This window comes from Carassius carassius, chromosome 29 (assembly GCF_963082965.1).
Source record: "Carassius carassius chromosome 29, fCarCar2.1, whole genome shotgun sequence".
Classification (NCBI taxonomy): Eukaryota; Metazoa; Chordata; class Actinopteri; order Cypriniformes; family Cyprinidae; genus Carassius; species Carassius carassius.
In genome coordinates this window covers 23651021-23669338 of record NC_081783.1, presented here as the reverse complement: position 1 = coordinate 23669338, position 18318 = coordinate 23651021, and the positions used below count along the sequence as shown (strand labels likewise).

Below are 18318 nucleotides of genomic sequence, written 5' to 3'. Positions count from 1 at the left end.
GCCATGATGTCCTCAGACTCCGAGGCCACGGTAGATAAAACATCGTCGTCATACGGCCCACAACTGAAAGAGATAGCATCGTAGGCCTCCGGGGTGGGCCATAAATCCTCGTTTGCAAAAACGACGGGTTCCACGAAGATTATGCTCAGTTCCTGCACTCGAGTCGGGGACAGTGAGCGACGTGGAGAAAACTCCAGCGCATCTTGGAGTTTCCGAAAACTCATCGCGTCCGCGAAGAGGAGTTAACACTGCTAAAAGAAATAACCACTAAGAACACAAGATAATTAACTTAGGGCACAGATGATTCAATTTCCTGAAGAAAATGAAATCTGATCGAAATAGCACGCGGCACCCGGTATTTGGCCAATAAAATTGGCGGGGATGGTATAGGGCTTCAGACATTCGTCACACCGCAATGTGTTCCCATACGGTGATATCACCGCAGCATCAAAGTGACCTATGAAAGGGAAACTATATTTACAAATAGTACAATTTATCCAAAGAGTTTGTGAGACCTGGAGAGTTTTTATGAAGAATAGTGGATAGTTTAACTGCTCATGAAAAATAAGGGCCTCATGAACAACTATCACAAAAAAAGAAAGAAAAAAAAAGAAAGAAATGGAATGGAATTACATTTTTTTATTTAATTGAATAGCATGTGTCCTGAATTACATATGAGAGTAAAACCTGAATTGAAGTGTTCAATTAGAAATCAGAAACAAGACACACCTTTTGAAGTTGAAATAGAAGACTTTACTGATTTTAAAAGAATTTATAAGTTTGAATGTCACTCATTCAAAACAACTGCAGCTCATTCCTCTAGGGGGCAGTGATACTGGAGACTCTATGGAAGGCTACGCAATCGATTTTTGTATGTCTGTAACAAAACGCAGCCTTTGTAGCTGAGATATAAGATTGTATTTATTTTTAACTAAATTATGTATCGGTTTCATTTTCAATGGTATGTGTTCTATTATAGTACTGTGGCTAAAACCATCATCAAAATGTTCTTCTAGGAACCAGTAACATGACACACCTTTTGAAGTTGAGAAGGAAAACTGTATGCATTTTATATGAATTTATTAAAATATTTTGAATGTCAAACTCAGTCAAAACAACTGCAGTATCTTCCTCTAGGGGGCAGTAATACTGGAGACTCTTTGGAAGGCTTCACAGTTGATTTTTGAAAGTCAGCAGTGTCACTTCTGCATCACTTTTGACAATGAAAACTACTGCAAAATGTTCTTTAAGAAATATTTAACAAGACAGCCTTTGAAGCTAAAATAGAAGACTGTATTTATTTTGAACTAAACTGTGTAGTAGTTTCATTTTCTACAGTATGTGTTCTATTAGCCTATAGTTCTGTGGCAAAAACCACCATCAACATTTTTGTCTAATCTGTAACAAGACACATAAACTGAAGTGGTGTAATAAAACTGTGTGTGTTATAAATTAATTTATTAAATTCAAGTCAAAACAACACTCTTTGCCAGCATTGTCTTAATTGTTGAATTTCAATAGCATGTTTTCTGTTATAGTTCTGTGACTAAAAAGAAAATGTTTTTTTTTTCTTATGAAAACAATAACAAGACATGCACCATGAGGTTGATACAGAAGAGTGTATTTATTTTAAATGAATGTATTTGTTGGTTTTAATTTCAATAGTGTGTATACTTCTGTGAATATAACTGTTCTCACAAGGACCAGGAATCAGCCTACTGCATAACCACTGGATTATGGAATGATAATGCTTTTTTATGTTTTTTTTTTCTTTTATTAATATATTTATTAATAGTAATAATATAATTGCGGTGTGTGTTCAGTTCTACGTTTCATTGCTGTTCAGCCATTTTTATACAATTATACTCATCCACTAAGAATTTATTGAATTTTTTCGCGGCTGAATATCTGTCTATCCAATGTCGAACAAACTTCATATCAGTTGAACTGTTGTCCGCAAACATAAGTGTGTGGATATACAGGATCCCACAACCTCCTGTCGCTGTCTTATCGACGTATCGCCTGCAGCCATAATTTCCTTCTGTCCGGGTGTTTCTTTTTACATGGCAGGAATGAATCTCAAATTGGAGTTTTTACAAACATTATTGGTGCACCCAAGCACACAACAACTCTTTGGCATGTTGGAAGGTTAGTCCACTTCCTCGATCCGATGCTGTATGGCGGTTTGTTTTCCCCTAAAAGTGGGCGTAAATCTGAGTATGCGCTCCTGAATGACCAGTTCACTACATGACTGAGTACAGATCTATGTACGATGTAAGTAAGAGATTAATTTCCAATTTTCATTTATTATGCCTATAAGGGGATCTTCTGAGAATGCTTGAACTCGCGCTAAACTGTCACAATGTTCTTCTTTGCTCGTTTCTGTAGCCTCTTTTCACACATTTCATTGCTGGGCATATGCTCTCTACATAACCATGTACAGTTATGTGACAAATAAAAATCTTGAATCTCTAGTATAATTTATTCGCTGATAATCGTGGAAAGGAAATGCGTTATAATTAGCTAAATTAAAATGTTTAATTCAATTTTGGTAATGTTAAATAAAAATCCAGTCCTATTAAAAAATATTTATGACATGACATCCATTTCTTGTACTTCCTTAAAATAATGGGTTTATGATGTGCGTAGTGGGCTATTTTTAGCCCCATAGGGTTTTGGTTTTCCACTTTCCGCCTTTCCCTGGATAAACGAAATCAAGTCTATTACGGATGTCTCGAATAATGTTAAAGATAAAATTTAATGAGAAGTTTGGACAAGTTGTATTAAGGCTGTCTTGAATAAAGTGAAAATAAAAAGTGTGTACAAATTGCATTAGGGCTTTCTCGAATAAAGTGAAAGTGAAAAATAGATTAAAAGTGTGGACTAACTGTATAACGGTTCTGTCGAATAAAGTTAAAATTAAATGAAAATTGTTGATTAAACTCAACCTATTATGGCTCACAGATAATAACCGATTATAGTTAACAGGTTAAACTAAGATTACGCTATATTAACCTTTTTAGTTGATTCACCCTCTGCCTATGCATATAGACTAGAATAACATAATTCATAAAATTATTTATTTATTTGAAAATATTGTATTTATAATTTCAGTTTATTACAACATTTTTGTAATGCCTCATATAAATAAATAGAAATACTTGTTTCAAATAAAATATATAGGGGGCAGAGTAGGCTACTTCTATTCAGAGATTCAAATTCTGTCATTTTTTATAAAATGTTGGCTATTGGGGCCCATAACTAAAAGTCCTACAACCATTTGATCAGAAAAGTTTAAATCTGGTATGCATTTACACTGGTACAAGTGATAAGATTTCACATTTTTTAATATTAATCAAAGTGTTTTTTTATTTCTGCACACTATAGTTGGAAGAACTTCTGGGAAAAACAAAAAAGAAACCACTCCTTCTGTGATCATATTCTGTATAATCAGGTCCTGATTTTGAAGGCTTGTCATTCAGAATTGCTCTTTCACAGCAGTCCCAAGTAAACATCATGGGTAAGTTATATATTAAGTTATATAACTTAATACATCAGGTGCTGACTGTTTTTCTATGATATTATCTGAAAAATTAGGAGTAATATGTGATAGTGTAATGCTGTATAAATATTCTGTAGACAATTTACTAACTTCCATGTTTATTTTCCATGTTTTTTTTCTAGCATGCATTTATGGAAACATCATGAAAATAGACACCACCGGTGCATCACAGGAAACAGCTAATCAAGACAGATTAAACGTAGATGGTGAGAAAGCATGACTGCATTCATATTATAGCAATATATAGCAATGTGTAATACAATTATAACAATGATTTAATCTTGAAAAGGTGTTAAAGCCTCTGAAAAACTGGCTGAGACTGATCTGGACCGGATGAAGAACTACAAGCGTATGATCACCAAAGTTGCTAGAGCAAACCAGATGGACCCAGCTGTGATTGCTGCCATCATATCCAGAGAGACCAGAGCCGGAAACGTCCTGAATAATGGATGGTCTGATCATGGCTATGAATTTGGCCTCATGCAGGTTGGTTAGACGAACAGATCTACTTTGGTTCAAAATATAATAACAATAATAATAATAATAATAATAATCAGGTACTGAAAAGAATCTGTTCTGCTCCTGCCTGCTTATAAGCAGAAACCGAAATGAAAAGCACCTTCCCTCAGGACAATTAAATTCTTGTCGGACCAATCGGACGCAATACCACAGGACTGTTTAGATCAATTAAATTTTCAATTTAATTCATGTTTATTTTAATAATGCTTTTCACTATACAAATCGTGAGAGAATTATACGGAGCACCGCACATGACATGAAAGAAAAAAAAATTGTGCGCACGATTTACTAATTCGTTCCCTCACTGTACTAAATCGTGCACACGATTACTATTGCGTTCCCTTGATTTACTATTTCGTTCCCTCGATTTGCATCACATAACTTATCATGGTTTGATTAAAGTCAAATTTATTTTAAAATGCACTACTTTGGCTGGCTGCCGCTCAGCCTCTCTGTATTCACCACTCTGCAGACTTGCTCAATGTCCCGCCCACGGCGCTATCTGATTGGTTACACCTCACGAGTAATAGCCTATCAACACTTGTGAGACGGTTGAAGCCGGTCCGCTGGGTAGTGGAGTTGCTAACTTGGCGTCTTTGTTGCTAGATTTAGTGACTTTTTTTTTTTCCAAAAAAGCGACTAGTGACAAATCTAGCAACTTTTTGGACAATCACTATGGACCGCGTTTCAGTCATTATAATATTAATTCCGTTGTCTGACAACAGAAACATTAAAATATAGTAATAAAAACAGTTTTATTGAGAATTTAATTAAATGACTAAATTAAATTGCAGTATGTGAGCATAGGGAGGCAATACAATACGACGCACTTACGTCATACATATGCTAATTAGTGCATGAAGTCATCTAGTTCATTCTTATGAATAAAAATGTTTCAAAACATCCCCCCCTCTGTTTTTTTCACAAATCGCACCATGATCATAATTAATGGACAACTAGGCTATATCAGGGAGAAGTCATCAGAGCAGTTCGGCGCAGAGAAAAGAAAGAAAGAAAAAAGCCTGGGATGAAGCCCGTGCAGGCCCGGTTCCACGGGGGTGCTTGAGGGTGCTAAGCACCCTCAAATAAAAGTAAAAGCACCCTCAGATGAAAAATTATTAATAGCACACATAAACGAGATTTTGCCGAAAATAAAACACAGACGGATTTCACACTCTTGCCTATAATAGGATAGCCTACACAAAATAAATAAATTAATAAAATTAAACAAATATATATATATATATTAAATAAATTATTTCGTTATGCTTTCATGTTTAATGCATTGTAGTTGTCCTTCCATGATCGCGATACTTTGCTTGCGTGCGTGCTTCCCGCTCAGAAAACGTAAAAACATTCAAAATACCTCAGCTGATAAACATCATGTCGACAAGACGCGCTGTGTTCTGTGACCTTTTTTTCCACTGCCCAGGGACAAGCATGTGAAGAGTCAGTGGCTACAGTTCATATTTACTAACACAGAAGTTTAGCCCGGACCTCGCGTCATTTTAATGACGTTTCTCCAACATAATGTTCTCCAACATAAATGCTTTCAAGTCTGGATTCGCAAGCCATTTGAAGGAAGGTTACAGTACTGAATATATTTGGATTAGCTTCTTCCTCCTCCTCCGAATCACAACCTGTAAGTATTATTATTAATAATTGTAGCATGCTCAATTAGTATTTTGTGTAATGTCATGTGTGTTGTTTAACGTTAAGCTAGCGCAGCTTCTTGGTCTTTTGCTGTCAATTGTTTTGAACTGCTTGTCGTTGTTATTGGAGTTGTCATAAAGAATATAGCAGCAATACCTTGGTGTAATAACGTAACTGCAGCAGTGCTTTATCAATATGTTTATGCATAACGCTAACAATGAATGACTGATTGGGTGTTGATGTGTTGTCATGGTTGTCATATTGTACAGACCCGGCAGTCAGCGCTAGTGCATAATGGGTAATTGTTTGTTGGGAGTTGATTTATGCGTTATTACAGCAATATGGTTGGGGTTTGTGTTAGTAAAGTTACGTGTGTTTATGTTCAAGTTAGGTTGGATGTTTTTGGTACATTTTCTGCCTTGTTATGTAAAAATGTGTCTCTCACCGTCATGGAGAGAGACGTGTGTAAGGCAGTGACTTTTGGCCATTCTAGAAGTGTTCAATTAAAGTTGAAGGCGGTTACAACAAGGGTATCACCACAGTGTAGGTAGGCAGTGTGGCATGTTTCAATGTTTTGCAAAGTGAAGAGATACTATGTTTCAGACTGATGACTGAGTTATTTCCTACGATTATGTAAGCAGCACCCTCACTATATTCAGAAGCTCCCTCAGTGATTTGGTTCTAGAACCGGGCCTGAGCCTGTGCATCACTTTCAGGCTACGTTCATAATCCTGTGAAACTTTTTTCACTGTTGGCATTAGTAACATGTTTTAATGTCAGTAATGTAGCAAATTAGCTCAAAGTGAGATGAACATAATTAATCATAACGGGTTATTATTAATCATATTCATCTTCAGGAATTACTTGTTGCATTATGTTATGTAGCAACAAAGTCTGAGGTTTGGAAAAGTTTTGACCATGTTTATAATGAGAATAATGAGCCAGTGGGTTATATTGCTGGATGCACCATCAGTGAGCGTAGGAGCGTGCTGAAGCCATCTACAGTGGATTCAATAATTTTCCTCCACAAAAACATGTAGTCCTAGCCTAATCTTGAGGAGTAAAGTTTTTTCAAAATATAACTAATTATTAATTGAGTCTTAAATGCATAATGTAGACAGAGTATATAGGCTAATGTTGGCATTATTCTTTTATTACATTTCAGCTGCTATATGTGAAGCAAATCCGGTGGAGACTTTATCTTAGTTTCGTTATTGCCAAATACCCAGAATTTATCTTAATCTAATTTGTCAAGAAAAACTCATTTTTATTGGTGCGTTGGCCTATTTATAGGCTAAATGAGCCTATGCCTAGGCCTATTTAGAGTGCTCAGATGTTACGATGTTACAGATGGCTTATTTTATTTCGTTCCAACTTCCAAGTGGCCTATAGAGCTCGGGATCGTGACGTGAGCGGATCACAGTAACGCAAGGCATTGTGGGATTTTAGGACACAGAGGTTACGGGAGAAGCGTAGAGTAGCAGTAATATTAGTATTTGCGGTAGTATATTGGTATATTTTAGAAGTAGGCTAATTCAGTTTAGCAAAACGACAGAATGGTGAACGCATGTTGCATTGTAAACTGTCATAATCGTTCTCACGATCGGTGTGGAAAACGTACAACAAATGGAGTATTTTTCAGCTTTGCCATAAACCTTATGAACTGCATATGTTGCATACCATGTGTTAAAGTTAACCATGCGTTATTAAAGTTAATAGTTATTTAGCCTACCCCACATAACTTCACCTTCAAACAGCTTCATGTTTAACTGCTTCTTTTTTCTCTATTTTATTTTTTCTTATTCTTTACATTGTCTTGTTTTTTTATTGTATTGCCTCCTTGAAATGTATTCTAACTGTTTTAATCTGTAAGGTGTCCTTGAGTGCTATGAAAGGCACCCACTAATAAAATGTATTATTACTATTATTATTATAAATGATGGAAAACTATGTCAATTATAAATCTTTTTATTTGTGTCACATAACATGAACTTAGTGCAATGCTGAAGTAAATATGGTAAGTAAATAAGTAATTATAACAGGACTTGCACAGTAACAATGTAGTGCAAATATAACAGGTAAAATAAATAACAGGACCTGCACAGTAACAATGTAGTGCAAATATAACAGGTAAAATAAATAACAACTTGAACTTAGTGCAATGTTGCAGTAAATATGGTAAGTAAAAAAATAATTATAACAGGACCTGCACAGTAACAATGTAGTGCAAATATAACAGTATATAACAAAGATAACTTCAAGAAATGACAACATGTCATAATAAAAAAGGCACTATGTACTACAAACTATTCACAATCTATTGAACAACGAAGTGTTTGTTCAGTATTCAATCAGTTCTGTGTGCATGAGGCACAGAGCCACAGCTCACTAGCTGAAGGGGCCTGACTGAGTCCGACACAGTTTTCATTGTTGCAAGCCACCATGTCGTCCTGGTCTTCAGGGCCTCTTCAAACGCACCAGAGTTGGTTTGTATTCTGCACTGTCTGTGTTCTTGCCCTTTTTGTGTGAGCTTGCTGTAATACGGTTGAAGGATGTAGAGTTGAGAAGGCTGCTCAGATGTAGTGGCATTTATGATAAACCCACATTGCTCCACTTTCTGGTTATCATACTGGGAAGCTGTCATTGTGACATAGGTCTGCCTTGCTTCTTCCTCGTGGTCTATCCCCCATCTGATGGCAGCTGTGGATGCTGTTTTTCTGGGGCAGCACACCCTCCTCACAGTTGACAAAGCTGGTCTGGCAACACTGGTGGACACAACAGCATGGATGTTGGAAGCTGTTATTCTTCCTGCTCTTGATGTGTACCAGGCAGGGGATCGATGCTGCCGTCTTGTCAGAGCTTCCACCGCAACCACCTGTGCCTCTGTTACCGCTGCCGTGTGTGAGGCCCTCACAATGCTGCTGCAGGACAGACAGTTCAGATCCATCCTTCCCCGGGTCACAAAGGTGCTGTAGGGACTTTGGGACTACACAAGGCTTAACAGGGTCTGCATAATTTTGGTAGTAGCCCTCCATTCCAGAAAGGCAAACAGCCTTACTTTTATTATGTACAATTTCAAGTAGAGGTGACAAGTCTGAAAGTGTTGTTGTGTGTCCACATGAACTTGTGCAGCCATACGAGTTCGTATCCCTGGCATTGTGCTCTCTCCACTGTTGCACTTGTCGAGTGCCCTCTTCTTAGCTGCGCCAGAGGAGAAGTCAATCTTGTAGCCCACCTCTGCTTGGACCTTGTCGACACTACTTGGCATCATCCAGTAGGCTGGCACATCAGTGACTGTCTTGGTACCCCGTATCCGCACTGCTACTTCAATCTTAAACAGGAGGGCCCCGACATGTGTGTAAGACTCAGCTATGCCAGCCATGCATGTGCAGTGTGCACACTCCACTTGCCCACTGGTATTGAGGAGCACCCATGGCTTGAGTGGAGGTTCAATTGAGGCGTTGAGAGTGCAAAACCTAAGACATAAATAACACTGATAAGCATAAAATGAATTATATGTGTATATATATATATATATATATATATATATGTGTATATATATATATATATATATATATATATATATATATATATATATATATGTGTATATATATATATATATGTGTATATATATATATATATATATATATATATATATGTGTATATATATATATATATATATATGTGTGTATATATATATATATATATATATATATATATATATATATATATATATATATATTAAAATAGCCTTCACTTTACATTTACACACCAGTGAAAAATTTATAGTCAAACACAGTTGTAAATTCATAGTCAAATCTCCAGTGTATTTTTTGTAGACATGTATTTTTGATCTCTTTACTAGTTCTTTATTTGTGTCCTGATTCTGATTTAGTACAGAAACTAGTCTAGAACAGTGCAAAAACAACAACAACGACGACAACAACAACAGCGTTTCGCCTGGAAATTACATTAAATAAAAGTAAACAACTTAATCAAAATGTTTCCTAAGTAAAAAAAAGAAAATATATAACTTTACGACGCAGAATTTAACTTGCAGTGTTGTTGTTACGTTTAGTATGGTGACAGTGAGGTGTGTCTGGTGCGTGGTGATTACCTACCTTTGTGCGAACGACGATTTTCTGGTCGTTGAGTTTGTAAATCTCCAGGTCCTGAACCCAACCATTAGTAAACTGGTGATGGGCCTCAAGAGACTTGGAGTTACCACAGCCGTGTCCTAAAAGATGGCCGCCGCTACTGCGCATAGTTGCCCATTCTCTAAAACCAGTGTTTAGAATAACGCCGTTTAAAAGAACGGTGTTAGGTAAAGACGTTATTTTTTCAGTAACGGGGTAATCTAACTTATTACTTTTCCCGTTGTTACAACACCGTTAACATTACTGGACGTTAAATGCGGTGCATTACTATGCATTGATTTAATAAACTATGTAATCCGAATGCACCCCTGGCTCACACAGCGAGTGAGGAGGTGGGTTAATAACGAGATAAGCGATTATGATTGGCTAAGGCAGAGTCATTTGTTTCATGGTAGCCAAACACACACACATGCACGAACGCAACAGCTAAACCGAGATTCGCAGCAGCAGCAGAGATCAGAGATGTATAAAGTACTAGAGACCCAGACTTGAGTAAAAGTACAAGTGCTCTATCAAAAAAATGACTTGAGTAGAAGTTGAAGTGCTCTTTAAGCACCACACTTAAGTAGAAGTACTAAAGTATTCAACATTTTGTGTACTTAAGTATTGCAAGTCTATTTGAAAATTTACTACTCAAGTACTGAAAGTACAAGTATTGTGTTATGTAGTTATTAAAGAAAGTAGTCAAAAGTTTGAACATATTGTTTTTACTATTTCATCTACAGCGATATCGTTGACTTGATTGCAAATAAATGCACAGACACTATTTAATTGAACAGAGATGACATAACTGAATTCAATAATGAACTGCCTTTAACTATCATTTTTTCATTATTGACACTGTTTTCCTAATGAATGTTGTTCAGTTGCTTTGACGCAATGTATTTTGTTTAAAGCGCTATATAAATAAAGGTGACTTTGACTTTGATTAACCTAAAGGACAATCACAATTCCTTTGACTGTAACTTTTTGTAAACAAAAAACAGATTAAAGGGTTAGTTCGCCCAATTTGCAAAATTATGTCATTAATAACTTACCCTCATGTTGTTTCAAACCAGTAAGACCTCCGTTTATTTTTGGAACACAGTTTAAGATATTTTAGATTTAGTCCGAGAGCTCTCAGTCCCTCCATTGAAGCTGTGTGTACGGTCTACTGTCCATGTCCAGAAAGGTAAGAAAAACATAAAAGTAGTCCATGTGACATCAGAGGGTCAGTTTTTCATCAGAGGGTCAGAATTTTTTGAAGCATCGAAAATACATTTTGGTCCAAAAATAGCAAAAACTACGACTTTATTCAGCATTGTCTTCTCTTCCGTGTCTGTTAAGAAAGAGTTCAAAAACAAAGCAGTTTGTTATATCCAGTTCGCGAACGAATCATTCGATGTAACCGGATCTTTTTGAACCAGTTCACCAAATCGAACTGAATCGTTTTAAACAGTTCGCGTCTCCAATACGCATTAATCTACAAATGACTTAAGCTGTTAACTTTTTTAATGTGGCTGACACTCCCTCTGAGTTAAAACAAACCAATATCCCGGAGTAATTCATTTACTCAAACAGTACACTGACTGAACTGATGTGAAGAGAGAACTGAAGATGAACACAGAGCCAAGCCAGATAACGAACAACACACTGACTCGTTCACGAGTCAAGAACACTGATCTATATATATAACTTACTGTATATTATAGATCAGTGGTCAAGAACCGTTTCTGTCAGACGTGTCCGATTCGAGGACCGAGGAGCTGATGATACTGCGCATGTGTGATTCAGCGTGAAAGCAAACCGACACACAGAGCGTCTGAACCGAACTGATTCTTTTACTGATTTATTCTGAACTGATTCTGTGCTAATTTTATGAGCCCAGGTAATAGTGATGGGATTTATGGATCTTTGAGGGGATCCGGATCTTCGCGATCCATTCCTTTCAAAAAGCTGTTCAAAAGAACGGCTCTTTTGGCTCTTTTTAAATATTTAGTCAGTTTTAAGAAGCCAGCTTGGAGGCATCTCAGTTTATCCTGGAAAAAATCACTGGGAGGAATGATGAGGTGAGATTTGTAGTCAAATAATTAAAACTCAGATATCACACACCAATATCTGAGTTTGAATTATTCTGAAATATTGATTATTACCTCGCTTGTCATGTGTGGACTACAACCCGAATTCCGTAAAAGTTGGGACGTTTTTTAAATTTTAATAAAATGAAAACTAAAAGACTTTCAAATCACATGAGCCAATATTTTATTCACAATAGAACATAGATAACATAGCAAATGTTTAAACTGAGAAAGTTTACAATTTTATGCACAAAATGAGCTTATTTCAATTTTGATTTCTGCTACAGGTCTCAAAATAGTTGGGACGGGGCATGTTTACCATGGTGTAGCATCTCCTTTTCTTTTCAAAACAGTTTGAAGACGTCTGGGCATTGAGGCTATGAGTTGCTGGAGTTTTGCTGTTGGAATTTGGTCCCATTCTTGCCTTATATAGATTTCCAGCTGCTGAAGAGTTCGTGGTCGTCTTTGACGTATTTTTCGTTTAATGATGCGCCAAATGTTCTCTATAGGTGAAAGATCTGGACTGCAGGCAGGCCAGGTTAGCACCCGGACTCTTCTACGACGAAGCCATGCTGTTGTTATAGCTGCAGTATGTGGTTTTGCATTGTCCTGCTGAAATAAACAAGGCCTTCCCTGAAATAGACGTTGTTTGGAGGGAAGCATATGTTGCTCTAAAACCTTTATATACCTTTCAGCATTCACAGAGCCTTCCAAAACATGCAAGCTGCCCATACCGTATGCACTTATGCACCCCCATACTAGAGCCCGACCGATATGGATTTTTGGGGGCCGATGCCGATATTAACTCGAAAAGAGCCGATTTATAAGCCGATATTTGGATTTTAAAAATAATCTGGATATTAGACCCATTTCCTATAAACTGCATTTACACAACATTCAATAGCAAAATATCTGCCTGTTCTATGTATGTGGGCTGTATAAACCATTTTCCAGAATGGACTATGTTAAAAAAAAAAGCCTTAGATTACAGTCTCAATGACTAAACAATTGCACATCAAAAGTATATATTTTTTAATGATCAAAAAACAGTCTGGTTTTAAACATTTAACACTTTTACTTTCTTCCAGTTGAAGCTGGTTTTAACAGTCTGTGTGTTTACTGTAAATAAATTATAATACTAAAGTTAAAGTATTTGCAGAAGTAGTCCCACACTTTGCTGTTACAGCATTCACCTTTTTCAGCCATCTGTAGGCAGAAAGAGAGACGGAGAAAGAATAAGCATGTGTATTAATAATATCACCATGTATCATTACTCATGTCATCATTAGAATTATAATAATAATAAACTGGGATCTCCTACATAGGCAAAAATGAGAAATATATATATTTTTTTTATTTGTCAAGCAATAGGTATTACCTGCTTATATTTAACAATATTATTTCAACATTTTCCTGTTATGTCTGTAAAGCTGCTTTGAAACAATATGTAAAAAAAAAAAAAAGCGCTTGTTCAGCTCACATTTATTTACATGTCCCCTCTGGTTTAATCATTTCTGACGCACCTACTGTAGTTACTGTAACTACACTATATTTGCTCTCACAGACACATTCACAACAGACCCGTATATCTTCTCCTCTTCTCTTTGTGCAGTCTGAATCAAAACATCGTCTTGCCTACTATTACCGGAAGATTACGGAATCAATTCGAAGTTGAATGGTTAACGTTAGTGTCATGAACACACCGCTGTCAATTTTGAGAAGAACCACCTTCAAACAAGTTAATAGCAAGCATTTAAGGGGCCTGCTAAAAATGAAGCTATTAGCGTTAGAGTAACATAACCAGCCTGAATTCACCAAATTGTTCTCTGGACCTGAGGGTAGCCTCTTCTTCCTTGCTTCTCTCTTAATTCTCATCAGCAGGACTAGCGCTATCGCTCGCTTCTTACAACGGGACAGATACATGTTTGCTGCTGACCGAAAGGAGGAGGAACAGACTATGAAAGAGCTCCCGCTAAACGTTTTTAAAACTCCGCCTATGCCATAGCGCAGCGCAAATCGCGTTGTATCTGAAGGGCAACGCTGAGCCCAGCGGCAAGCGCCGTGCATACCGCGTACTGTGTGAAAGGCCCAATTACGCGGTCATTATGTGGGAAACACACCGCAATAGAATAAGAATAAGTTAAACGCTAACGTTATAGTTTGACCTCCTATTAACGTTCGCGCTCTTCCACTGATAAACATGGTATTAGCTTTGTGGCTAATCTAATATAGCAATGCATTAGCGGCTGTAAGTGATGTTACAGAATATTTAGAAGTAATAATGATAGGACCGTTAGCTAGAACTACCACACAGTTTTTATATACAGGGTATGAACTAAATCTACAATCATTTCACATGACGAACGACAGACTCACCGTCAAAACAGTTGATCGCTTTCTTCTGTAGTGGACTTCTGGCGCTGTTGTTAACTCTGGAGCTGCAGAGCTCCCTCTGGTGGGCACACTATGCAACACTCATAACATGAGTGAAGCATGAGACTCTGTTTCTCATGTTTCATCGGCCGTTATAAATGCCGATGCCGATTCAAATGCAATTAGCTTATATCGGCCGATAATATCGGCCGGCCGATATATCGGTCGGGCTCTACCCCATACCATCAGAGATACTGGCTTTTGAACTGAACGCTGATAACATGCTTGAAGGTCTCCCTCCTCTTTAGCCCGGAGGACACGGCGTCCGTGATTTCCAACAAGAATGTCAAATTTGGACTCGTCTGACCATAAAACACTATTCCACTTTGAAATAGTCCATTTTAAATGAGCCTTGGCCCACAGGACACGACGGCGCTTCTGGACCATGTTCACATATGGCTTCCTTTTTGCATGATAGAGCTTTAGTTGGCATCTGCTGATGGCACGGTGGATTGTGTTTACCGACAGTGGTTTCTGAAAGTATTCCTGGGCCCATTTAGTAATGTCATTGACACAATCATGCCGATGAGTGATGCAGTGTCGTCTGAGAGCCCGAAGACCACGGGCATCCAATAAAGGTCTCCGGCCTTGTCCCTTACGCACAGAGATTTCTCCAGTTTCTCTGAATCTTTTGATGATGTTATGCACTGTAGATGATGAGATTTGCAAAGCCTTTGCAATTTGACGTTGAGGAACATTGTTTTTAAAGTTTTCCACAATTTTTTTACGCAGTCTTTCACAGATTGGAGAGCCTCTGCCCATCTTTACTTCTGAGAGACTCTGCTTCTCTAAGACAAAGCTTTTATAGCTAATCATGTTACAGACCTGATATCAATTAACTTAATTAATCACTAGATGTTCTCCCAGCTGAATCTTTTCAAAACTGCTTGCTTTTTTAGCCATTTGTTGCCCCCGTGCCAACTTTTTTGAGACCTGTAGCAGGCATTAAATTTTAAATGAGCTAATTAAGTGGATAAAAGTGTACAATTTCTCAGTTTAAACATTTGCTACGTTATCTATGTTCTATTGTGAATAAAATATTGGCTCATGTGATTTGAAATTCCTTTAGTTTTCATTTTATTAAAATTTAAAAAACGTCCCAACTTTTCCGGAATTCGGGTTGTATGTTCCATAGGGTTGCACAAATCCCTCTGCTTAGACAGTGACATCACTATTTTGGATTTACCTTTAGTACAAAGTGTGTGTGTGTGTGTGTGTGTGTGTGTGTGTGTGTGTGTAAAGCTATGTTGACGTATGTTATTCATACAATACCTACTCAAATAAACATCAAAAACAAAGCCGACTGCAATGAATTTCTGTGCAAAACAGCTTTTACTACAAACACTTCCACACAAGAACATTGTTATCACACAAGAACATTTTGATATAAAACAAAAAATATTTAAAGTAGATAAAATTAGAATAAATAAAATGGAAATGTCTACATACTACATACTATTACTACTGTAAACTTTGCAAATAGGACATCAGCCCCTCCAAGTCAATGAACAATAACAAAGTGGGCTGCAATGAACATGCACAACTAATTACTAATATCATCACGCTATAAAGGGTTGGCCTGCGCTGGGTGCGCCCCTCCCCCTATAACTGTTCTGTCTCGCGGAGGAGCTCATTTGTGTGCATCTGTGTGAAATACGCATAGGAAAAAGAACGACAGAAAGAACGGCTCCCCTCCAGCCGTGACTCGGCTCCCATCGTTCATGTTTATGAGCCGTTCAAAAGAATCGGTTCGTTCGCGAACGTCACAACTCTACCAGGTAAACCGAAGGCTTGCAGTCAACGCCAATGACGCCATTACGTCGAGCGCAAAAAGTCTTCAACTGGTTTATTGAATCGAACTGTCAGAAAGAACTACTGGTGATTCGAAAACCGATGCAACCGGTGCTTGACTCGTGAACGAGTCATTATCTGGCTCGGCTCGGTGTTCATCTCTCTCTTCACAGCAGTTCAGTCAGCACGCGCAGTCTTCTTAATCGCTTGATTCGCTCAATGATGTGCCAGCTTCATCAAGCCTGCCATCTACAGTTCTGTTTGTAATGGAATGATTCGTAACATTTTTATAATTGTAACGAGTAACGCTCATAAAAAAATATCGGAGTAAAAGTATTAAACTCATCGAAAATATGTACTGAAGTAAAAGTGGAAGTAGGAGAAAAAAATAATACTCTAGTAAAGTACAGATACCGCCTTTTAGTACTTAAGTACAGTAGTGAAGTAGTTCTACTTCGTTACTATACATCTCTGGTGGAGATATAAGCACTACTTCAAATTCATTGCGGTCAAAGGCAAGAACGTGCATGTAATGTGCACATGTAATGTGATACACACGCATCTACAAAGCTAGTGGCCAAAAACACTTTTCTTACAAAGATAATACATGAAGTGCAGGATAAAACTCTTGCTGTCTGTTGACGTGCAATAAATATCGAAAGTTATGTACGAACACCTGTCTGTTCTACTCATTTTAACTGACTTGTGAAAACTGCTAAAAAAAAAAAAAATCTTTGACATGGCAGCTTTTTTTTTTTTTTTTTTAACAGTAATGCAAATAGTTACTTTCCTTGGTAACGAGTTACTTTTATTATAGAGTAATTCAGTAACTAACTCAGTTACTTGTTGGAACAAGTAGTGAGTAACTATAATTAATTACTTTTTTTAAGTAACGTTCCCAACAGTGCCTGTAGCTACGTTAGTCATGAATAAATTATGTTAAAACATGTATAAATGACTCATTCTTGACAAAAGGGAAAAGAGCTGTGTGCGTGCCCACATTTCAATAATGTCGGGCTGTAAATGAGTTCAGGCTTTTAAAAAACTGTCAATCAAAATGTACTTGTCGGGCTCAGTCCGAAATCTGTTGGGCTCGGGTCCTGTCGGGCCTAACTTTTAAGGCCTTATTATAGCTGTAGTCTCTAGTACTGTGGTGACCAGCACAGGGTGCATTGTGGGCATACATTAACGTACCCCCCCCCCCCCCCACGTGTTTACCTCTCTTCCTCTGAGGAGGTTGAGGCGGTCAGGGTCTGCTGGGTGGAGCAGTCCCAACCATGTTCCAGCCCCTCGTGCCGGGGGTGTCACTTTTGTACTCCGCAGATGCTAGAGTAAGAGTGGCGCTCCCAGGCCGAAGGCTTCTAGTGGAAAGCAGTTCTGCGGACCGTTGTTTTCGCTAGATAGCCTTCATCATAACATCCTGACGCCTAAGGCCTAGGATGTTTTGAGGACCCGCTCCCTCTGGGGAAGAGTGGTGTACACCGCATTACATGGTGCCCGTCTCTCCTCAGTGCCCTCAGGAGATCGTTCTGGCAACCTGTTCCAGGGCACAGAGATTTCCGGCGAGTGCTTCTCTCAGTTACTACCCAGAAACGTAGCGGTGCTAAGAGGCTCGCAACCTCCTGTGAGGTTTCCAGAGCTGCTAGTTCGGCCGTCTCCTGCCAATCCGCTGCTTCAGGGCACCGAGCTAATTGCTCTGATGACACCAGAGATCAGTCTTGAGAGGCTGATTCCATTAGTAGATTACTTGGCAGCGTGAAAACTACTGCCAAATGTGTCTCAGTGGGTCCTGCACGCTATAGTGAGAGGCCACAGAATCCAGTTCTGGTGGGCCCCAAGCAGGCTCTGGTAATGGAACAGAAGTGGACTCTCTCTGAGGACGGAGGCCATCGAGGAAGTCCCTCCTTGGGTTAAGACTTAACGCCAAGAAAAGTGTGCTGTCTCCAGTACAGAGAACCACTTATCTGGGCGTGGTGTGGGATTCGACCACGATACAGGCACGTATGTCACCTGCTCGGATCGTGTCGATCCTCACTGCAGTCGCAAGAGTGAGAGAAGGCCGGTCACTCACTGTCAAGCAGTCACGGAGATTGCTGGGTCTGATGGCAGCTGTGTCCAACGTGAATACTATTGGACTACCCTGAGG

At 38.3% G+C, this 18318-nt stretch overlaps 1 protein-coding gene across 2 annotated transcripts in view; it reads left to right on the top strand.

Moving 5' to 3' along the window:
* The first annotated feature begins 2223 nt into the window (after positions 1-2223).
* LOC132109946 (lysozyme g-like) overlaps positions 2224-18318 on the top strand; it is a 31129-nt gene continuing 15034 nt past the window's right edge. Inside the window, exons 1-4 of one of the 2 annotated variants that reach the window (XM_059516431.1) lie at positions 2224-2274; positions 3455-3520; positions 3685-3768; positions 3852-4048. In XM_059516431.1, coding sequence (XP_059372414.1) covers positions 3517-3520; positions 3685-3768; positions 3852-4048 — 285 coding nt within the window. In that variant the 5' untranslated portion in view covers positions 2224-2274; positions 3455-3516. Of the gene's footprint in view, positions 2275-3387; positions 3521-3684; positions 3769-3851; positions 4049-18318 lie in introns of both variants that reach the window. The other variant, XM_059516430.1, reaches the window with a different exon arrangement.